Source organism: Lasioglossum baleicum, chromosome 17 (genome assembly GCF_051020765.1).
Source record: "Lasioglossum baleicum chromosome 17, iyLasBale1, whole genome shotgun sequence".
NCBI classification, from domain to species: Eukaryota; Metazoa; Arthropoda; class Insecta; order Hymenoptera; family Halictidae; genus Lasioglossum; species Lasioglossum baleicum.
In genome coordinates this window covers 8,032,018-8,054,963 of record NC_134945.1, presented here as the reverse complement: position 1 = coordinate 8,054,963, position 22,946 = coordinate 8,032,018, and the positions used below count along the sequence as shown (strand labels likewise).

The 22,946-nt window shown below is 40.5% G+C and overlaps 1 protein-coding gene across 5 annotated transcripts in view; it reads right to left on the bottom strand.

The window, feature by feature from the left end:
• The window catches only part of LOC143217659 (kin of IRRE-like protein 3), a 363,559-nt gene that overhangs the window by 93,633 nt on the left and 246,980 nt on the right, over positions 1-22,946 (bottom strand). For all 5 annotated transcript variants that reach the window (XM_076442193.1, XM_076442195.1, XM_076442196.1 and 2 more), the window contains one exon: positions 472-599. In XM_076442193.1, coding sequence (XP_076298308.1) covers positions 472-599 — 128 coding nt within the window. Of the gene's footprint in view, positions 1-471; positions 600-22,946 lie in introns of those variants that run through there.

The following is a 22,946-nucleotide window of genomic DNA, read 5'->3' as shown; positions in this document are numbered from 1 at the left end:
TGAAAAATTGAAATTGAAGTTGAAATTGAGAAATTGATGTTGAAACTGGAAAATGGGAGTGGAAACTGAAAAAGTGAAGTTGAAATTGGAGTGTTGAAATTGAAGTTGAAAAATTGAAATTGAAGTTGAAGTTGAAAAATTGAAAGTGAAGTTGAAGATAAAATAGGAGAATTGAAATTGGAAAATATTGAAGTTGAAGTTGAAGTTTAAATAGAAGTTGAAATTGAACAAAATTGAAGCTGAAAAATTGAAATTATAGTTGAAATTGAAGCTGACAAATTGAAATTGAACCACTGGACAGTACTGGCCGCGCCCAACAGTGTTTAACTTCGGTAATCGAACGAGAATCGGTTTCTGAAGCGAGGCAATAATAACAAGTTGACCCAATATTTGAAAATGTCATTGCCCCTTTAAATTATAAATATATATATAGTCCAGGTCAAATCCAGGTGACTATAAATTTCCACGAACCTTTTGATCCTTCTGCCAGATGCATTGGCCCCTCTTCCCCAGTACCCGGCAGATCAGCTTCGCGTCCTGTCCGGGGTTCACCTCGGTGTACTGCGGCTTCTCTTCGAACTGCTGTATGCCGCGACACACTGCAACCACACAACGAAAAAAACTCATTAACGGATTGCGATTGCTATGCCGCACACACGGCCGGATCAGCGTGCGAGTCTGGGCCGTCGTCAAAGCGACGTATCAACGTGTGTCCGTGCACGCGCGCGATGCTTATGTACTATACAGGGTGTCCCAAAATTCGTGAAAATCCCGAAAGGGGGTGGTTCCTGAGACCATTTCAAGCGATATTTTCCTTTGCAAAAATGTTATCCGCGGCTTTGTTTAGGAGTTATTAACGAAAAACACGGACCAATCAGAGCGCGACCTAGACGCGAGTTGCCACAGTCTACCAATAGACAGTTGGCGCGCCGGGCCGACTGTGGCAACTCGCGTCTAGGTCGCGCTCTGATTGGTCCGTGTTTTTCGTTAATAACTCGCAAACAAAGCCGCGGATAACATTTTTGCAAAGGAAAATGACGCTTGGAATGGTCTCAGGAACCACCCCCTTTCGGGTTTTTCACGAATTTTGGGACACCCTGTATATCGGTCGATGAGGAAGCGAATCCTCGCGTGGCGAATACATAAACTGAAAGTTGTTTCGCTTCGAAGGCTGGAAAGAGGGCAAAGAGATAAGGGGGATGGGATAGGTGAAAGAGCAAGGGGCTCGTTCGAGTAAGCGCAGGCTTATCCGGCTATTAAAGCAGGCAGTTGCTAGTTAAAGTTGTTATTTAATTCGTAACTTCGACCGGATTCGTTTAACCCACCCTTTAGTACGGATACACAACCACCCTTGACGTGTACTATACACACAAGAAGCGAAATTCTATCAGATAGATAATCGCATCGCTCGTTCGAAACACGCCCTAGACACAGTCGAATGGTGCCTTGATTGATCAGCGTCTACTTCTTCACAAAATCTCTCTCTCTCTCTCTCTCTCGCACTCCTTAGTCGATAACAGATGCACCCTTCTCCGATGATTAACCCTTCAGGCGACGGCACCACCCTTTGTGTCTACACACATGTCTTTGCTAATGGTTTCTCGATATCTTATGGCACTACAAGCACTCGAGGGCAAACATACTTAGCCTAAACAATGGTCTCGGCGAGGTCTCCATTAATCTTTCGCATCGTGGAGGGTACAAAGGCATAATAATTGTAATTTTGTGGCGCGACGGTTCATGGCTGATTCATTTCATTCTTTAATGGATCATCCAATTGAATGTTTAGCAGCTGATCGAAGTGAAATAAATATAACAATGTGAAGATCATAACCTATATTAATGTTTTCAGCGCACTGGTTTGATCTGATGATACTAAACTAAGCAATTTTGCAAATTACTACAAAAGAGCATGGCCAAACTCTATTGAATGCCTCTAGTCCAGTCAATGAAAAGTTGGAGAGGGAAATGGAAGGAACACAATTTTATCTTTGGGTCTTTGTTTGGACTAGTTAGGAGGTTAAACATACTAAAAGTCCCCACTCCTAGGAGGTGAGCGGGGTGCAGGGGTGCACGTAGAAGGTCCCCTTCTTCAGTTTTTCGCTTGTATCTCGAAAACTATGCGTCCTAGCGATAAGACCATTCTATACAAAATTAAAGCTGACAAAATGTGGCACAAGATTGATTCGATTCAATTTTTCGCTATCTAGCATAGTTTCCGAGATATCCACGCTCAAATTTCACTAACTCTTCAGCACAATTAGTGAACTTTGAGCGCGGATACCTCGGAAACTATGAGTCCTAGTGATAAGACCATTCAATATAAAATTAAAGCTGATAAAATGTGCCACAAGATTGATTTGATTCAGTTTTTCGCTATCTCGCATAGTTTCCGAGATACCCAAGCTCAAAGTTCACTAACTCTTCAGCACAATTAGTGAACTTTGAGCGCGGATATCTCGGAAACTATGCGAGATAGCAAAAAACTGAATAGAATCAATCTTATGGCGCATTTTGTCACCTTTAATTTTGTATCGAATGGTCTTATCGCTAGGACGCATAATTTCTGCTATATAAGCGGAAAACCGAAAAGGGGGACTTTCTACGTGCATTTGGTTGAAATTTAAAAATTGAAGTTGAATTTAAGAAATTGATGTTGAAACTGAAAAATTGAAGTTGAAATTGAGAAACTGATGTTGAAACTCAAAAATAGAAGTTGAAATTGAAGAATTGATATTGGTAATGAAAAATAGAAGTTGAAAGTGAAGTTGAAATTGAAAAATTAAAGTTGACATGGAAATTGAAATTTTAAAATTGAAGATAAAATCGAAAAATTGAAATTAGAAAATTGAAGTTGAATTTGAGAAATTGATGGTGAAACTGAAAAATTGAAGTTGAAATTGAAAAATTGATGTTGAAATTGAGAAACTGATGTTGAAACTGAAAAATTGAAGTTGAATTTGATAAATTAATGTTAAAACTGAAAAATTGAAGTGGAAATTGAGAAATTGATGTTGACACTCAAAAATTGAAGTGGAAGTGGAGATTTCTTTTACAAATTGCCAACTGTCGACAGTATGGTAACAAGATTTACCTATTATTTTTGATAATTTATTTGCAAAGAACTTAGAAAGTTTCGAATGTAGGACCACCAATGGATGATACTATTATTCTCCAGGCCCGTGGCGCACCTAGGGGGGCCAGGGTGGCAAGTCCCCCCAAAGAAAAAATGTTTAGCTTCCAAAATTAAAATCGCGGAATAGCCCTTGACAGATATGTTGGCTAAAAAAAAGGTCGTCACCTAGGGCTGGCTTCAACTCTGTCCCCCCCCCAAGATTGCATCCTGGGTGCGCCACTGCTCCAGGCTAGATTTGCTTTGTGTGTTTTTGGCAATGCGAGGATCGTGTCGATCCTAATGTGAAGATCGTCTCGAATTATTGCAGTCTTTAATGGCGCCTTGGGATCGCTGTTCAAGTGTGCAGGGGATTAACACACTAATGTTTCATACGACTATAAAATCCACAGTGTAATTAGCAGCATAAGCCAATGTCCGATTCCCTTTGCCGCACACTGGACACCCCTTTCAAAGATCCGCTAATTTGCGTCGCTGTAACACGCGATTTTTCCCTCCTTTATTTCGTTCTTCTCACTTATGTTTCAGCACCTCATTTGCACCCCAAAGAGTCACTCGGCTAACGGCCGCGCACGATAAATAAGCAAGCGGATACACAAGAGTGCGAGCCAAGAGACAGAGTTTCCTTTTGTGGCCGAGTATGCAACAAACCGTCCCCGCAATCGGAGCGATGGTGCGTGGTTACACCGTCGTTACACCCCAACACACCCTCATCTATGGACAGTAAAGCCCCGTGACCCGAGTGGCCGAGTTAGCCAAAACGGAAACGGCGAATTCGGCGGGTTCGTTCTCTCGTTGCGGGCCGCGTGAAAGTTTTAAGCGCGCGCACTGCGTGGTCGGATTGCGCCGTTAAAAATTCAATTTTTCAGCGAGATGAGAATGATTAATAAAGCCCCGGTTTTTGCCGGAGTGTCCTGGACGCCCGTCGCCGCCCCCTCGCCCCTCAACGCCTCTATACTCGTTCCCCCGCGGTTACGCGGCCACGGGAAATAACTTTGCAAAATTAACAAGCCGACCGAGAGCCGGATTCGTTTCGCCGGGACGAGGCTCTGCGTTTCGCAGCCAGGACGAAGTGGTTTTAGCTAGCGAGCCACTGCGATTTCGATCTCTCTGGATCCATCGTAGTGCCGCGATAGTGAATGGTCCGGGTCAACGACCTCTTCCACAATCCTCTGGACACCCGCTTGCAAAATGCACCAGTGTCTCCTAACGCGTTACCTACCGGCGATCAGTGGCGCACCCAGGATGTAATCTTGGGGTGGGGGCGGTGTTAAATAACCCCGCCCGGGCGGGGGGCCGAGTTGAATCAAGCCCTAGGTTTTGCGTGATGACCTTTTAGCTAAAATATCTGTCAACGGTACCCAGGGCTATTCTGCGATTTTAATTTTGGAAGCTAAACATCTTTTTCTTGGGGGGGACTTGGCCACCTGGCTCCCCACCTGGGTGCGCCACTGCCGGCGATTATTTCATACTTGTCAAGTCCATGATCCATGGCTGAGGAATTTTCTGTGGGTCCTCCGGTAAATTTACAGTAATGTCCGACTGTAAGTCATTTCTCGGTTCTGTGTAGTGACCGTCTTTTTTCTTGTTGGGGGCGTAGTGTGGGGCTCAGCCCTCCCTTAAGCTGGAAGTTGGGGGGAATGGGACTTCGTCCCGTAGCCATACACACTAGAACCCCACTGCACCAAGGGCTCCCACCCGTTTCCTCCTCTCAATCCCAAGAATGAACACAGTTAGGGTCCCACTATTCGTAAGAAGCAAGAACAGGAGTAGCTCCGGAGGACGGACATGGCGCAGAATTGCGAATAGTGGGCCAACGATAGTTTATAGTCTCCGGCTGGAGTACAAGGGACCTCAGAAGGGACCCCTTTTCCTTTTTTGTTAAGGGTGAGGGGGAAATGTCTTAGGCACACCCTAGAAGGAGGTAGTGTGGGTCTCAGCCCTCCCTTAAGATGGAAGTTGGGGGGATGGGACGTCTTTGTGCTATCTGCGGAGAAAACGTACAAGATTTAAATTTTTAAAGCAAAATACATTTATCACGAGTGAGACTTGTTGATCGCTATGGATCCGCAATAAAATCAAATAGCTGCAATTTGAAACAACGCTCATCTGAGAAACGGGATCCCGAATGAAACTAGAGCGCGGAAATCGGTATTCCAAGGGCGAAGTTCACGATATTGCCCGAGTTTACAGTATCGATCAAACTCGAAAACCGCTCGGGGTAGTTGGCCCCAAAATATTCTCGCGAAGTATTCTCGATACCGTGATATTAATTTCATCGAAGGCGGAGGATGGAGACGGGGTCGCTGGACCGCCGCGCCGCGCTCCGCAAACAAGTAGCCGCGAACTCGCTTGAATTCCAGCGGCGCTTTATCTCTGGCACACGGCGAAAATAAGTCCTCCCCCGTGTTCTCGAGGCTGCATAATTCAACGAGGGTTGGAAGTTACATCGTAACTTCTGGCAAGGTCTTTGTCTCGGCCGTGAATCACCGTCATAAATTATTTTCGCCCGCGCGGAGCTTATCGAAGATCCTAACTCGCGTCTGCTCGCCGGCGAATCACATTCGTGTTCTGCAATTCGCGATTCCAATGTGTCCGAACACTGACCGGGACAGCTGAAACACTCTTCGGATAAAGCCGTGATCACTATGGGGTTGGTGTTAAAGTTGAACCCAGATAACACACGACGTTTTAAAGACTTCCATTTCACGTCTATTTTAGGTCTGAAAGCATTACGACCTAAAAAGACGTCTTTGAGACGTCTTTAAAACCATAAACAGTGTGGTTTTTATATACACATAATCTAGCAGTAAATATTAGCATTGGTGTTTTTTGTTCGAGTTAGTGTTTTTGCTTCAATTTAAGTTTCAATTTCAATTTACTAATTTCAACTGTTCACTTTCAACTTCAAGTTCAATTTTTTAATTTCAATTCTCCAATTTTAACTTCAACTGCAATTTATTTCAACTCTAAAATTAAACTTCAACTTCAATTTTTCCATTGCAACTTTCCAATTTTAACTTTAATTTTAATTTTTTAACTTCAATGTCAAATTCAATTTCATTTTCAACTCTTCAATTTCAACTTAAATTCAAATTTTTCAACTTTGACTACTATTGCAACTCTAAATTTCAACATAAATTCCAATTTTTCAACTTCCACTACAATTGCAACTTTAAATTTCAACTTAAATTACAATTTTTCAACTTCGACTACAATTTCAACTCTCCAATTTTAACTTCAACTTCATTTTTAACTATCCAATTCTAACTTCAACTTCAATTTTAACTCTCCAATTTTAATTTCAACTTCAATTTCAATGTTCAACTTCAATTTCAATTTTTCAATTTCAACTCTCCAATTTTAACTTCAACTTCAATTTCAACTCTTCAGTTTCAATTTCAACTTCAACTTCGACTTCAATTTCAATATGAATTTAAATTTTCTTCTATTTCAATTTCCACTGCAATTTCAATTTTGCAACTTCAATTTCAATTTCAACTTCACTGTCAATTTCATTTTTTATTGTAATTGTAATTTTTATTATTTTTTATTGAGATTTGAATTGCAATTGTTATTTTTATTACACTTGTCATTTTTATTTCTAATAAAACTATCTTATTCGTTTAACTTTTAACTCGTTTTTGTCGATATCTATTTTTACTCTTCCCTTTTTTAAATTTCATTAATATTTGGGACCTTTAAGACTTCTTAGGGTCGTTTTAAAGATCCCCTGAATGTCCTACGAACGTCTTCTGTACGTATTTTATATGTCTTTAAGAACAGTTTTTTAAGACGTCTGAATGTCCAACTGCAGTCGGCTTTAAGACGTCTTTGTGCTATCTAGGAATGATCATTTTACGTTGCACCTAATTTACAAATCGTAGATTAATAATAAGTAGACTGCGAATTTCTGACAGAAATGACTATCATAAACGTATAAATGTGATCATTTAATAACTTCACATAAAATCAGCGATTTTAGGTTGCTGGAATTTCTTAAAATTCGATTTTGAAGTAAAATATTCTGAAAAATTTCACAGTTGTGTGTGCTGTTACGAATTTTTCCGTAATTTTTTGTTCATCAGAATAAGGGATAGAACATAATTTAGTAAAACCGTGTTCACCCTATAACCACCCTTGTGATAGAGATACCGACTTAATATTTGACATCCAATGTTTCCCAACCTTTTCAGTTTCCCAGTACCAATAGCAATGTTAACTATTTTATCTACCGGCTTTATTGCAACAAGAAGCGAAGTTTTATCTTAACATTCCCGGAAGTTCTGCTTTAAATGGAAACTTTGAACAGGCTAATGAACTGCGAAGGGTAGAATATTGAACATTATTTATTACGTTAACAATGGCCTTTCAGCTGCATCTCGCCCTTTATACAGATTAATTAGTGATAATTGAAAAGAGTAACCGGAGTTAACAAGAATGATCGCATTGTTATGTTATTATTTCAGCGACATTCTTCTATATATTCTCGTGTTTAACTCGATGGAAGGCTGTTTTCCAATTGTTCTCATATCACAACTCTTCAATTCCACGCCACGATAACACATTCAGTAATATACAATGCCATATTTCCAAGCGCATTATGTTATAAATCGCTTTGAACCATTTCTTTCACAATTCAATCACACCTACGTGAATTCTAATGGAAAGTCGTCCGGTTATGTTAAAAATTATGCTGCATTTAGAATCCTGATGGAGGTAAAATACTTCCATAAAAATGACAAGAAAAAATGCAACGCGGTTAAAAATTAAACGGAGCTTAAAACTGTGCTTTGCAGTTCTGCGTCAGCGATGCCATTTTTATTTTCACTTACTGCTGTGATCTCCTGTTTTCCAGGCAGCTCTTAATTTACGCTGTGTCCCCGGTTTTAACATACAGCAGCTTATAACAATTTTACGCACGGGCAAATTGCAGTCAGCTGTTTCGAAACCTGCATTCGTCGAAGACTAATTATCATCAAAATGAACTTGTTTTTTTCAGCTTGAAATTGCAAATATGCTTCTATGACAAATTAAGAAGAGTTTGATACCAAGAACGTTAAGTTTTTACACGCCAGACTGAAAATACATCAGTTTAAAGTCCAACTTTGCAAAAACTAGGCCGGACTTATCCCACTCCACCTTAATAAAGAAAAATAAAGCTGCAGTTAATTTTAATTAACACAGAATTTTTCCCTCAATGAAAAAATTCGCTCATAAACGCGTAGAGGTTGCCAGTCGGCCGATAACAGATCCTATTACTTAGATTATTTTGATTCTCGGCACACTTGCTCGCATACAGATTGCGCCAAAAATTCCGGAAGCTCGAAATAATGCATCTCGTTACTCTGCCACGTAAATGCAAATTGGTGCAGGCCAGTTCTCCGGCGTTAAAACAACCCGCGGCGCCAGTTGGTTCGAGCAGATCACACGAAAAATACGATAAGAGGAAGAATCTCTTTAACTCGCGGTGCATTCAGCATTCTCTAATTGTACCGTCGTCTGTTTGCGGAACAAAGGGAGCAAATAAGACGGGAAGCGAGACTGCGCGATCGTCGATAAGAGGAGAGCGGCGGCGGCGAACAACACGAGCTGCTCTCGGGCAACAGGTCGAGCGTTTCACCCCGGTCGAATTTGAAGCCTGACACACGTTCGACTTGCTAATTGCGTTTGCGTATCGCGCGGAGAACACCATCGCGTGATTCGGCACGGATTCGCGATAAGCAGCGAGCATTTTTCCCCGAATTTAAACTGCCCGGGCCACGGAGAGTGCATCAAGCCCGGCCGAGTTTGGTAAACAAACAAATTTGTTTGGCAGGCGCCGGGCGCAAGCGCAGAGATTAAAATCGGTAAACAACCCGGCAACAATAAAACAACATCTACGATCTGTGGGTGAGTGGAGTATTAAAACGGAAATTCGTCTATCGGATACGGAAGGGGCTCAGATAAAATCAGGATCTCGATATACAGGGGAAATTAAAATGATTTTTCAACTGAAAAGACCACCTTTTCCCATTTCAATAAACCAGACCATGTGTTTTCTCGCGAACTTCAATCTCACTTCTTTGTGACGTTCTTTCTGTTAAGTAATAACTTTCTTTTAGTTGTAAAGTACACCACAATTCATATACAGGGTGAGTCACCCGGTTTCGACATCTTGATTATCTCGCTATGGTTACATGTTGCAAAAAATGTTTCAGCAGAGGCTTGAATGGTATCGAGTGGAGGATATTTTGATGTTATTAGTTTTTTCGTGAGTGGACGCGTAAAGGTCATATAAAGGTCAACTTTGTTTTTTTTTTACATGGATTGAGGTATTTTTTAATACATCAATCGATGCAGCTGGAGATTCGTTATTAAAAAGTACTAACCTATGTATGTCGAAAAGTTAGTAGTTCAGGAGATATTTCATTTTAAATAACTCCCAAATACCATTACTAACGTGTGTGTACTAAGAAGTTAGCGTATACTTGTGTGAATTGAAGAGTTGAAATTGAAATTGAAAAATTGACGTTGAAAATGAAATTGAAGAGTTGAAATTAACGAATTGAAATTGAAAAATTGAAGTTGAAATTGGAAAATTGACGTGGAAATTGAAAACTTGAAATTGAAGTTGAATGTTTGATATTGAAATTGACGTTGAAATTGAAAAATTGACGTTGAAATTGCAGAGTTGAAATTAACGAAATGAAATTGACAAAATTGGTGTTGAAATGGAAGAGTAGAAATTGATGTTGAAATGGAAGAGTTGAAATTGAAGTTGAAATGGAAGAGTTAAAATTAAAGTTGAAATGGAAAGATTGAAGTTGAATGGTAAAATGGGGCTCATACGATACCAAAAAAATTGTTGTTTTTATGTAATTTTTTTTAGAGATATCAAGGTCACCTTCATTTTTTTAAATGGGACCACCCTTTCTCAAACATTTACAATGATGGTCCCTTTCATTACGAACTCAGTGGCTATAATTACTCAAGGTCATTCAAGGTCACGGACAGAAAAGACGTATAACACTAAAATATGGAAGCAGAATACCTGTAATTCATAAATGTTCGAAATGATGGCCGTCTACGTCGATTCATGCCTGTAAACGGGCTCTGAGGTAATGTTGAACTCATTAAAGACATTAGCGTTTATTTACTAATGTAACGGCTTATTGTTAGCACTTTTTTTAATAACGAATGGTGCTGAAGAGTTAGCTTCACAATTAGTGAACTTTGAGCGCGGATATCTCGAAAACTATACGAGATCGTGAAAAACTGAATAGAATCAATCTTATGGCACATATTGTCAGCTTTAATTTTGTATGGAATGGTCTTATCGCTAGGACGCATAGTTTCCGAGATATCCGCGCTGAAAGTTCACTAATTCTGCTGAAGAGTTAGCTTCACAATTAGTGAACTTTGGGCGCGGATATCTCTGACACTATACGAGATAGCGAAAAACTGAATAGAACCGATCTTATGGCACATTTTGTCAGCTTTAATTTTGTATTGAATGGTCTTATCGCTAGGACGCATAGTTTTCGAGATATAAGCGGAAAACCGAAAAAGGAGATCTTCTACTTGCCCCACTGCAACCTGCTCACCTCCTAAGAGTAGGGACTTTTAATATGTTTACCTCCTATCTAGTCCAAACAAAGTCCGATAGTTAAAAATTATGTTCCTTCCGTTTCCTTCTACACCCCCTTATGAGCATGCATTGATTGGACTAACATACAACAACGATAACTCGGCAAGCTGCTATAAGCGTGGTAATAAAAATGTGTCGAAATGGTCTCCATTCAAAACGCGGTAAAACGTCAGGAAATATTTGCACATCAAATTTTCCGACACCATTGTACAGAGGAGACATAAATCCCCGGATCCACGTTAATTAGAGTCGTAGGAAAAATTTATTAAACCTGCTGTACACAATCAATGTCGGTAAATCTGTGGAAAATGGTACTATCTTCCTGTTTCCATGGGAGAGTACCGGTTTTTTCCGGTTCCGTGCTCGTCGGACAGAAATTTTAAGAGAATTATGTACCGGCCAGGATATCCGCTCGTAGCTTCCGATTCGAAGAAATGGGATCGTCGGCTGCCGATAAGAGAATTTATACGTCGCGGCCGAAAGAAGAAATCATCGCGCGTTACACAGCTCGACGTTCTCTCCCCGTGCCACCCCCTCCTCACCCTCTCCCGGACACGAGAGGGAAAACAAGTTCCGATATTTCTATGGGGACCGTAAATTCTCCGAAGGAAAAAGCGAAGCGCGTGCGTGCGAAAAAACCCGGGTCGTTTTTAAGCCGTGCCGTGCGCAATTTACAGGTGCTCACGATAAAATCGCGGCTCCCGCGGGAAAAAACTCCTCGGATATTCCTTTCACGTGAGCGCGGCGCGGATGCGCGCTGCTTACCTTCGCCCGTTGAATTAAATGCATCGCGAGAGAGTGCGAGCGATTGGACGGCTCGCGAATGCACCTCTGCGGCCAATGGCGAGCCACGGAAAATTTACGAGAAGTTTTCCTCCGGTTGAATCGATACGTCGCACAGTGGGACGAATGTACGAAAACCCGCGACATATTGACTAAAATTTGAAGTTTTTTTATTATAAGACTTTGGTGGCATATATACTTGCTTTAGTGCATCTTGACGAGCGTCATCCACATATAGCAAATCGAAAAAAAAAATTTTTTATGTGCTTTATAGTCGAAGAAACAAAAATGCTATATTTTTCTTACGTTTATATTATAATAACCGTGAATGGAAAGAAAAAAAAACTTGGACGAATTTTTTTGTTCTACATCTATGAAGCAATAAAGAATTTTTTTTCGTTTTTTTCTTTGCAAATTCTTTTTATTTTTTGAAAATGGTATTTTTTCATTTTTAAAGAGTCCGCCAGGATTTGCCAAAAAACGGGCTTCATGGTATTTTTCCTTTGGTATTATGCGAGAGAAATTCGTTGAGATTACACCCGACCACACCCGACCGCGATCGGCATTTGGGTTTAAAAAGTGGCGGGAACCTCCAAATAAGCAATACTGCTTTTAATACTGGCTTAACTGACTCCGATCGGGTTTAAATTTGATACAGGTACTTATTGATAGACACTTAACACTTTACCGACCGGTAGCCTATTTATCAGCTTTTTGTCCCCGACCACAGTGGGACAAATGTATCGAAATGCTGGACATCGCGTTTAGCATCCCTTTAAGTTGAACGAACAGCAAGAACGAAAAGAAATGATCCTTTCAGTGTTCCAGAAGTATTGAAAAATTGTCGATATCGAGAAGGTCGTAGTATTTCTCGATAAATAATTGCCAAAACTGATTCCGCTCGTAGCTCGCCAAACACTGATAGCCCGTTGAATAATCAGCCCGAAGAACTTCGGAAAAAGTGGCCCGAGGGAGCCGACGAGATATCCAGCGCAATTTGTAAGTAGCCCGCGCGGTAAGACGGTGTGGTTGCGCCGCGACAAATGTCAATAATTAATAATCCGGGACTGTGTCGCACCCGGAAAGTAATTTTCCGTCAGCTCGTTACGGCAACCGGTAGGAAATCTGTCTGTATGCGGCGCGATGCTCGGAAACCGACACCGAAAGAAGCGAACGTCATTTTTCTTGTCGCCCCCCCGGGGGGGGGGGTGGCTGGAGCGATTTGGATTTTCATTATGAAACAAGCGATATACCAGAGGCCGTGTAATAAGCGCGCGGTCATCCGTGAATTTTCTGCGAGCGGTGGCCCACGGTTCGAAACAAATTACGAGTCCTCCCGACGATGTCGAAAAGGTCAGCTCTTTAACCGATCGGACACGAGAGGGAAGCGGTGTAATTGCTTCGTAATCCGTGGGCACAATCGAAACCGAATCGAACCGGGAGCCGGCCGGCGTGAAATTGCTCGCATTGCTAGCATTACGTGGTTCATTCCTAGACAGGATTTCAGGTTTTTGCGAGCCCGACGTCAGCCTCACTCGGCCCGTTGCTACACTTTAACTTCACGAACAGTTCTTCCTTTTTTTTTCGCGCACTTCCTAATCTCGCTAGAACAGTTCTCGAACGATCGCTGCAGATCGTTCGGTCGGTTTCCGAAGCTCCTGTGAAATTGCCGACACTGGGTTTGTTCGATAAAGATATCCTTAGCACTTTGGGATTGATTCATAGTTTCGCGACAGTTTATGATCCCCACGATTATTTTTAATAAATTATTATGTATTTGGTATGCAGTCCAGTAGATTTGATCGAGGAGAGCCTGGAAATCGAAATTTCGATCCTGTAGGATCAATATTCCTGCCTGCCATTTCTAAAAAAATTCGAAACCGGCAAAATGATGACTTAAACCCCCCCTAATTTTACATGGACTACAACATATTTCATTTAGAACAAAATCGAACTAATATTTACTTGATTAGTACTCGATACACATTAATACTGACGAATGAGGATTTTGAACGACGAAAAGACCAGAAATTTCGTGTGAACGGACCATTAAAATTTTGTGTAAATAGTCTAGTAAAATTGTGGACGAGGTGTGGCATAGCTTGTGACAAGTAGCTCAAGACAAGCGGCTGTCTGGGTGGCAGAGCGAGCCAGGAAATAAATCAGGGACGCGGCTCGTGCAAGGTGTTACTAATAAGCTCGGTACGTGCTTGTCCCGTAAACTCGATTAATAGGCACAGTTCAGCGAGTCTGGCAACGACCTATCACACGCCACCTGACCGGCTCAGTTCCCGCGGAAAACCGGATGAGAGATTAATAATTGGACGATTCAGAAGCCAATCAGTGGGAACCAGCGAGACGGAAAACCGTAATGCGGGCTCGAGCACCGAAAGCGCGTCGGTAGATGAAGAGGGTGAACGCGAGCGCGCGCACACTTAAGCGAGTTTCCTACAAAAGGATACAGGCATACATATACTTGCTAATCCACGGGAGAAAAGATCCGCACTCACGACATCGTCGCAGAAAACCGTCTCTGGGTTATGGTACTTTCTGTGTCTCGAGTGTACTGATCCAATTTTTTAGTTGCCTCGATACTAGACTCAGGGTTTTGTTGTTTATTCGTGATGAAAATGGATAGCAGAATGTCACCAATTTTTAGGCATTTCCGGTAGTGCAATTAAAACATGTTTTAAACAAAAGTTTATCAGTAAGGTAAAGTGCCCAAATATGGTATGGTCCCCTAGTATGGCACTACCTCATATCTTGTAAAGGAGAAGTCTAGATAGAGTTTTGTATGTAATCCAGTAGATTTGATCAAGGAGAGCCTGGGAATCGAAGTTTCGATCCTGTAGGATCAATGGTTCAGAAGTTATGGTTGCTTGAAGTTGAGCAATTTTGAGCAAGTCGCGCGCCGCTCGGTACTACAAATGAATATGGCGGCGCGCTTACCTGTCAAAAACACTGAAAATTGCTCAACTTCAAGCAGCCACAACTTCTGAACCATTGATCCTACAGGATCAAAACTTCGATTCCTAGGCTCTCCTCGATCAAATCTACTAGATTGCATACCAAATAGAAAATAATTTGTAGGAGAAAGGCAAAAATGTTTGGTCCCGTGAAGTAATGTCGTTAATGTTCATGAATTGAACGAGAGGATGCAGATGTTTTTCTTCGAGGACAGCCTAATACAATGTAGTCTGTACGACCACTGATGACCATTACTTTTTATACACTCTGTACACATCAGCAACATCTAAACAGAAATTCTGCCCGCGTTCGGTGCGACGCGGAGTGGGTAAAATCGACGTTCTAGCTGTTCACGCCTATTTCACCATTATTTCAATACATAAAGACCACATTGAATAGGTCGTTGGATTCGTCTTGCCGTCAGCTATAACATTATTGAATAAAAAATATATAGTTATAAATAAATAATGAAGGTGACCACAATTTTTTATTGAAAAAAAATTTTTTTTGGAAATTTTTTGTATTGATATTTGCAAAAGACTGTGTACTGATTACTTTTCGTAGGAAACATTTTTTTGTCACACCACCCGAAATGTCTGAGAACTCGTGTGAATAATGAATAATATTTGAAAACTGGGTGTTCACGCCTATTTCACCATTATTTCAATACATAAATAGGTCGTTGGATTCGTCTTGCCGTCAGCTGTAACATTATTGAATAAAAAATATATAGTTATAAATAAATAATGAAGGTGACCACAATTTTTTATTGAAAAAACATTTTTTTTGGAAATTTTTTGTATTGATATTTGCAAAAGACTGTGTACTGATTACTTTTCGTAGGAAACATTTTTTTGTCACACCACCGGAAATGTCTGAAAACTCGTGTGAATAATGAATAATTTGGCCACGATTTCGATCGAACTCGCCACTGTGCGCGTGTCACTCGACGCTTTAAACTATCATAACTACGGTTCCCCGGGTCGTCCCGCGGGTATAAATTTTGCACGATCTTTTAGAGGAGATCTTGCCGAAAATGTTCCACTTTGTCAGACCATGGGAATCACCGGGAATGACAACTTTATCCCCTGTCAAAGGTGAAAAACTTCGACGATTTTCCTTAGTTGATCAAATATTTTTTTTCATAATAAATTATGAACAATGACGTTTAGTTTCTGGCGCGTTCTCAACATAGATATACATTCTTCATATAAAAAAAAAAAATTGGTCGCTTAATCTTCAGTAGGTTTTTCAGGACATCATTATGAAGAAAAGGAATTTTTTCGGTGATAAATCGTATCTGAAAAAGTTTGATCTTTGAACGTTTATCGTAACGAGAGTTTTTAATAGCTTTAATTAATATTATCGTTTTCGAATGTAATAGACATTTAAGAAACATTGTGCATTCGTTTTTAGCCCGTGAACAGCTAGAACGTCGATTTTACCCCACTGTGCGACGTGGAGTGAGAAATATTCTTTGTAGAGGAGCGAAGAAGTATTAGCAGGAGCCACTCCATTTCTGAAAATGCGCACGAGTTAATTAACCCGGTGCGCGCAGTATCGCGCTCGGACTTCATAATTCGAATGCACCGGTGCACTTTAACTTTTCGTTGGCGGGGGGCGGTTTGTTTGTCCCCGGTCCGCGACGCAGCGATTTATTGCGACCGAATGAATGCGCCAGCACCGGAGCGAAGCAGCAGCAGCAGCCAGCGTAAATTCTTCGTGACGACGCGGGATCGTAGCAGACAATTTTCCGATAAACAGACCCGCCGTAAGGCTGGTTACCGTTCCCGTTGCTCTCGCGTGTTTTCTATCGATCCGTCGGCACGCGCGACGATAACTCAAAAGGACACCGCGTTTTCCACGGCACTTTCCCCTCGGAACCTGTCCATCGGGGGAAAAGTTATGTCGCACGGATAAAAGGCTCGTCGCCTCTCGCGAAAGGTGGCTTTTCAAATGCACAGCCCCGAAGCAACATCGAGCGTTTTTCGGGTCGATGTCCTCTATTGATGCTCATTCAGTGGAGCGATTTTTGGAAATTTCCTCGGACGATCGACGCGGTCGTTTACCACAATCTCTCTTTATCCCACTTTTCAACCATGTACATAAATTTTTAGTACCTAGAGAATCGCAATTTCGCGGTTCCCTAGACTTTTATTTGTGCAAAATTCAAATTGTCTGTATCAGTTGCAAGAATGTTTCTAGCCCGAATGAATTGAAAACGATACGTCGATATTTTTAAATCCTTCTAATTACTTCAATGTTTTATATTTTTATCGTAAATGCATGAAATTAAAAACGCTTGTGTTTACAGGTACATCATGACCATGGATCTAATGGACGGCGACTAGTTCTGCGGGGTTGAAGCGAAAGACGGAGGGAGAGTCGACCTCTAGAACATCCTTCAGCCATCTTACCAAATTAATGAAATAATTGATTGTCTACCATTTGAAAGTTGTACTATTTAATAATAACTATTACAAATTTCCTTCATCAATCACTGTTATGAGCGATCGAAATAAATTCCTCTCGTCGATAACTGTTATGAGCGATCCAAATACATTTATCTCATCGATAACTGTTATGAGCGATCGAAATAAATTTCTCTCATCAAATAACTGTTATGAGCGATCGAAATAAATTTCTCATATCGATAACTGTTATGAGCAACCGAAATAAACTTCTCCCATCGATAACTGTTATGAGCGATCGAAATATATAAATTTATTTCATAAAATAACTGTGTAATGAGCGATCGAATAAATTTATCTCATCGATAACTGTCATGACCGATCGAAATAAATTTAACTCATCGATATCTGTTATGAGCGATTGAAATAAATTTCTCCCATCGAATAACTGTTTTACGAGCGACCGAAATAAATTTCTCTTATCGATAACAGTTATGAAGGATCAAATTAAATTTCTCCCATCGAATAACTGTTATGAGCGACCGAACTACATAAATTTATTTCATAAAATAACTGTTATGAGCGATCGAAATAAATTTCTCTCATCAAATAACTGTTATAAGTGATCGAAATGAATTTCTCTCAACAATAACATTTACCAATCCGAGAAAAAATTTTCGGTTGCTTATAATTGTTATTTGTGACCAATACGATTTTAGTCGATGAAATACTTGTCATTCTATGCCTTTTTTTCTTTTTGGTTGTAACAGTTATGGTCCCTGTTCAAAACACATCCCAACTTCCCGACCAATACTGCGAGTTTAAAGCGATGCAGAAGTAACTAGGATCCATGCAAATGCGCATGGAGGGTTGAATAACGTTTTACCTGTTCCGGGGAACGTTCAACTGCGGAATTTCGTAAATAATGAACAGTTACGATGCGTTTCTTGCCGTAACGGAATGAAACGGCGTCGTCCGAGATGGGATAACGGAACGAACAGGGTAAAAACAGGCAAGAAAAAGCACGGTCCCCATATATCGTCGACCGTGACAGTTTTTAATCGCAATAGTACGTTATTGGTGACTCGGTGTATCGTATTCGGTTGCGGTCCGCGTGCATTTTTTACTGGTGCAGAGAGCGGACTTTCGCCGGCATCGATGTTGCCCTCCCCTCCTCACCGCGGTCTCGATATATATTTGCGATGAAGAAGCATTCTTGGTCCGGCGCGGACGTTTTTGCGAATTAAATGCACCGCGATACACATCGTCACTGGTACCAGCCGCAGCGAGCCGACCGCAGGACAGATTGATACGACTTTTTCGATATCGATCTCACTCCCGATACCGAGCTTTCGATTCGGGGGACAGCGGCAAAGAGATACGCTCGATGTCTCAGGCCTTTGTCCTTTGTCCTGCGACCTTCTTACGCGAGAGCGCGGATTTTGCTGCGATTCCCCGCCTGACATCTCATTGCGGAGAACGCAATGAAATTCTACTCGTTTGCGATCAATTGACTGTGGATTTTATGCACTTGTTACGAGCCGAGGTTCAGGCAGCGAGAAAGCATCTGTTTAGGAAGAGAGAAAATCACAAAATACTCGAAAGCTAGGCAGACTTACAGAATAGAACGTAATAATTTTAAGGTCAGCTTAGCTCTTCGCGGAAAAAATCGATTTTCCTTTTTTTTTACAACGGCGCACCAAACCAAAAAATCTGAAAAAATTAATGAACAATACTTATAACAATATACCGCTACTGTAAAGATATAAATGTTGTCACTCTAGAACTTCCATGTGAAATCTGCATTTTGTTTCGATTTTCTTGAAGTTTCTGATTTTTTACAAGCAGGATTTTCAATTTAGAAATCTGAAACCAATTGCAGAATATGTATTTTGGTTCTTGACATGTGTCAAATTTTTCTTAGAATTTCTAGAAGTCATTAACTTGGGAAAATAGGCCAAAAACTGATTTTTCGATTTTACCCTGTAACTACCCTCCCGATCGAGATACAGGGCTGAAATGTTGCACAGTATGTTTTTTCTTGGTGCCCTATCGAATGGCACATCGTCGATAAAATTCGGTTCAAGGGCATTTTTGACTATCTTATCCGGCTATACTCAAATTAAAATGCTTTAAATGCGAGCGATTTGCTTGTAAGAAACAGGGACCAAAAATCATGAATGAAAAGTTGGCGGAAATTTTATTTTTATAGCGGGATATCATGAAAGAACCATAAAAATCACAGTTTTTTCCATTTATTTCTGTAAATAATGGGAATTTTGCAAAATACTTCGAATAAAAGTTGTAGACCTCATCAAAATACACATTTTATGTTCTATTGATTTTTGTCATAAAGATAATACTTTCTGAGAAAAAAAAATGATAGGTGATTCGATTTCAATGATCGCATGATTTGAACATTTAATATCATTTTTCTCAAAAAGTACTGTCTTTATGACAGAAATTAATATGACATAAAATGCGTATTTCAATGAGACCTACAACTTTTATTTGAAGTATTTGTCAAAATAACCATTATTTACGGAAATAAATGGAAAAAACTATGATTTTTTTCTCGGAAACGGACTTGGGCCACTTTCAAAATAAACGGCTCATATGAAGTCCCAACCTTTACGACAGTCCCTTAAAGTCCTCGCGAATACGGCATTAATCCGACCAGGATATTCAACTTCGATTTTCTCTAGAACGAAGCCCAAGGCGAAAGCGTGTTGTTCTAAACTTTTTGCTTGTTTCGTTAATAAGGAGTCCCGCGCTTGTACAGAACTTTCGGTAGCGCGGTGTACGCGCTTGAATTCGCAATTTGCTATCTGCTCCATCGGCAATAAACGTGCAGTCCGCGGCGCGTCCCGTTTTATCGCGATACATCAACACGACCTGAGCCCGGCGATATCGAGTTATCTAAAATTCGTACCAATTGCGGGACTGCTTGGCCAGATACGAGCCACGTTCCCGTGTTACTGCGAACTCTCACCCCCCCCCCCTCGCACCCGGCCAATAATACACTCTTTCGGTGGATGTTTAACGTATCGTCGAACAATCGTTTAGTTACACCGTCCGGTCGGCCGCGCCGGCTGAAAATTGTTTTATCGCAGCCTGTTGTTAACGCATTTGCGAATCGCGCGGACGTATTCTCTGCGTTTCATAAAATCCCATTTTTGTATTTATTCTGGTGCCGGGTTCCGTTTCGATGCGAGGGGAACGACGCGTTCGTCGATCATTAACTGAGAGACGCTCTTTCGAGCAATTTAAATATTGTCGACCGGATGGATGATTGTAAACGATCAATTTTTCTATTGTTTAATGAAATCGACGACAGTGTTTGTTCGTTTCTGTAGCATGTTTCGGTGTAAATCGTTCCCCTTTACCAGTGACGTTCGACTCGCATATTTCTACCCTTATCGGACGGTTTCGACACGTCGCACAGTGGGGTATTTCGCTGAAAAACAGGAATAAAATATTGTAGCGTTATTTATGGGCTCACGGTCACAAATAAGTAGGTCGTTGGATTCGTCTTGACGCCAGCTATAAGATTATGAAATAAAAATTGTACGTTAACATTTAAAAAATCAAAATAATTTTTATTTTTTGGCGAAAAAAGATTTTTTTTAAAATTTTAAATATATAATTTTGTACATGTTTCAATACTGTTCAACTTTTATTGGAACCATTTTGTCGTCAGATCATCCGAACTCTTGAAAAGTAGTGATAATGGAATGCTTTGATTACTATGTACTGAGTTGAGATAGGTGTACAAACTCTTCACAGATTTTATTCTGTTATCATCTAAATTAGTATTGTTATTAATATTTCAACATTACCAATCATTCTGTAAGTTTTTTTTCGATTTCAAAACTTTATTGACGATTTTGGTATACAATTGAGCTGAATTGAGCACTCCTTCTGGTACCATTACATTCTATAAAGCTTTGCGATCATAGTCCAACAAAAAAATCTTCCGAATTTTTCCGAGTTCGAGAGTTATAACTAATTTAAGTAGAAATGAGCATGGAAAGTCGCAGACCCCCGACCAACCTCGTGGTAGACATTCGCTCAACCCACTCGACCACAGACCGCTGTGACAAGAGGCTTTCACTCATTGAATATAACTTACATGTCGCATTTCAATATCGATTATCTCGAAAACGGGTGCCCATTCAAGAGAAAGCCAATGGGATAGTTCATGAGGATGTCTAAGCTATGTTCACACAAAATTTCGTTCAGATCTGGGTGTCTCGATACGCGGGGTCTCCTTGTTAGTAACATCAGATCGAACCAGTGCGCTGAGAACATTAATATACGTTATTAACATAAAGATATTGCTTGTCATTACATCTAATAATTATACTGATAGTTTCTTCTGCACAGTAGTAGTTTGTACCGGAGAACTCATGCTCCAAAAAACAAACTCTAAAAATGTGAGACGAGAAAGCAGCGCTCGCTTATTCAGGAGATTCAATTTTCCGGCCAGCGCCACAAAAGTTCCAAAGAAACAGCAGCAGAAGCTGATTCCAGAGCAAGAGCTGGCCGCGACCAATTTCCCCGTTCGCTGATTAATTTCGCCAAGGCGGAACTCGCGGATTTAATAGCCCGTGAACGTAATCTCCGAGCAGGTATCTGGTGCTGGCCCCACCCTTGCTTCTCCGGCCGTTTCGCAGAATTCGCAGGGGCGTATTGCGAGCCCGCTAGGGAGCCGGGTCAACGACACACGCGGGAGAGTGAACTTTTAAATCCGCTTGGCGATCGAGCGCGCGTATCGGGGATGAAATTGTTACGCACGGCGGTAATTAGCGCTCCGCTCCTGGGGACCGTGTTTCGATTTAATTTTCCCCTGGTCGCGGGAACCGTTCCGCGAGCCGAGAGACACGTTGGTCAGCTTGTTCCGAAGAGGGGATCCTATCTCCGTTTCTTCGTGGGCTTTTTGTCCGCTCGAGGACAAACTGCTCGGAGAAGTGCTGGTTAATATATCATGAATAAAGAAACGCGGCGCGTTTCGCTGCAGAAACAACCTTCGCTCGAGTAGCTGCGTTGGCACTGCCTGGACGAAGGAAATGGACAGCGTTATCACCTTGGACCATATAAACCAACTGTATTTGTAACAGAAATTAGTTATTGGAGCACAGGTTCAATCCAAAATCAAGACAAAGCAATTTTTACCATCTTTATACGTTTGTAGCTCATTGCAACGACGACCGATTTTGACGAAATTTTCAGAATATGTTTCATTGACACAGATCTACAAAACGTATTTTTTAAATTTTCAATATAGGCCTACATGAAGAAGTTAGAAAATCAACTTTTAGTATTTTTTCAACAATTCCGATCAATTGCAATTTTTGAAAAAATTTCTTTTCACATCCTTTAGTAAACTAATTGATCTAGCTTCCCAAAACAGTTCAAATCGTATAGTACACTATTAAAAAAGTTAGTATTTTTTAATACATCAATCGATGCCACTCGACATTTCAACTTCAATTTCACTATCAACTCTTCAACTTCATTCTCAATATCAATTTTTCCATTTCAACTTTAATTTCAACTCTTCAATTTCATCGTTGATTTTTCAATTTCAGCTTCAATTTTTCAATTTCTACTTCGATTTTTCAATTTCAATTCGTTAATTTCAACTCCTCAATTTTAATTGCAACATTAATTTTACCATTTTAACTTCAATTTCAATATCAACTCTTCAACTTCATTTTCAGTTCCAATTTTTCCATTTCAACTCTTCAATTTAAACGTCAATTTCAATATCAACCCTTCAACTTCAACTCTTCAATTTCAATTTTTCAATTTTAACGTCAATTTTTCAATTTCAATTCGTTAATTTCAAATCTTCAATTTCATTTTGAACGTCAATTTTTCAATTTCAGTTTCAACTCTTCAATTTACACTAGCAAGTAAACGCTAACGTTTTAGTACGACAGTAATGGTGTTTTAGAGTTATTTAAATTGAAATATCTCCTGAACTACTAACATTTCGAGATGCATAGGTTAGTACTTT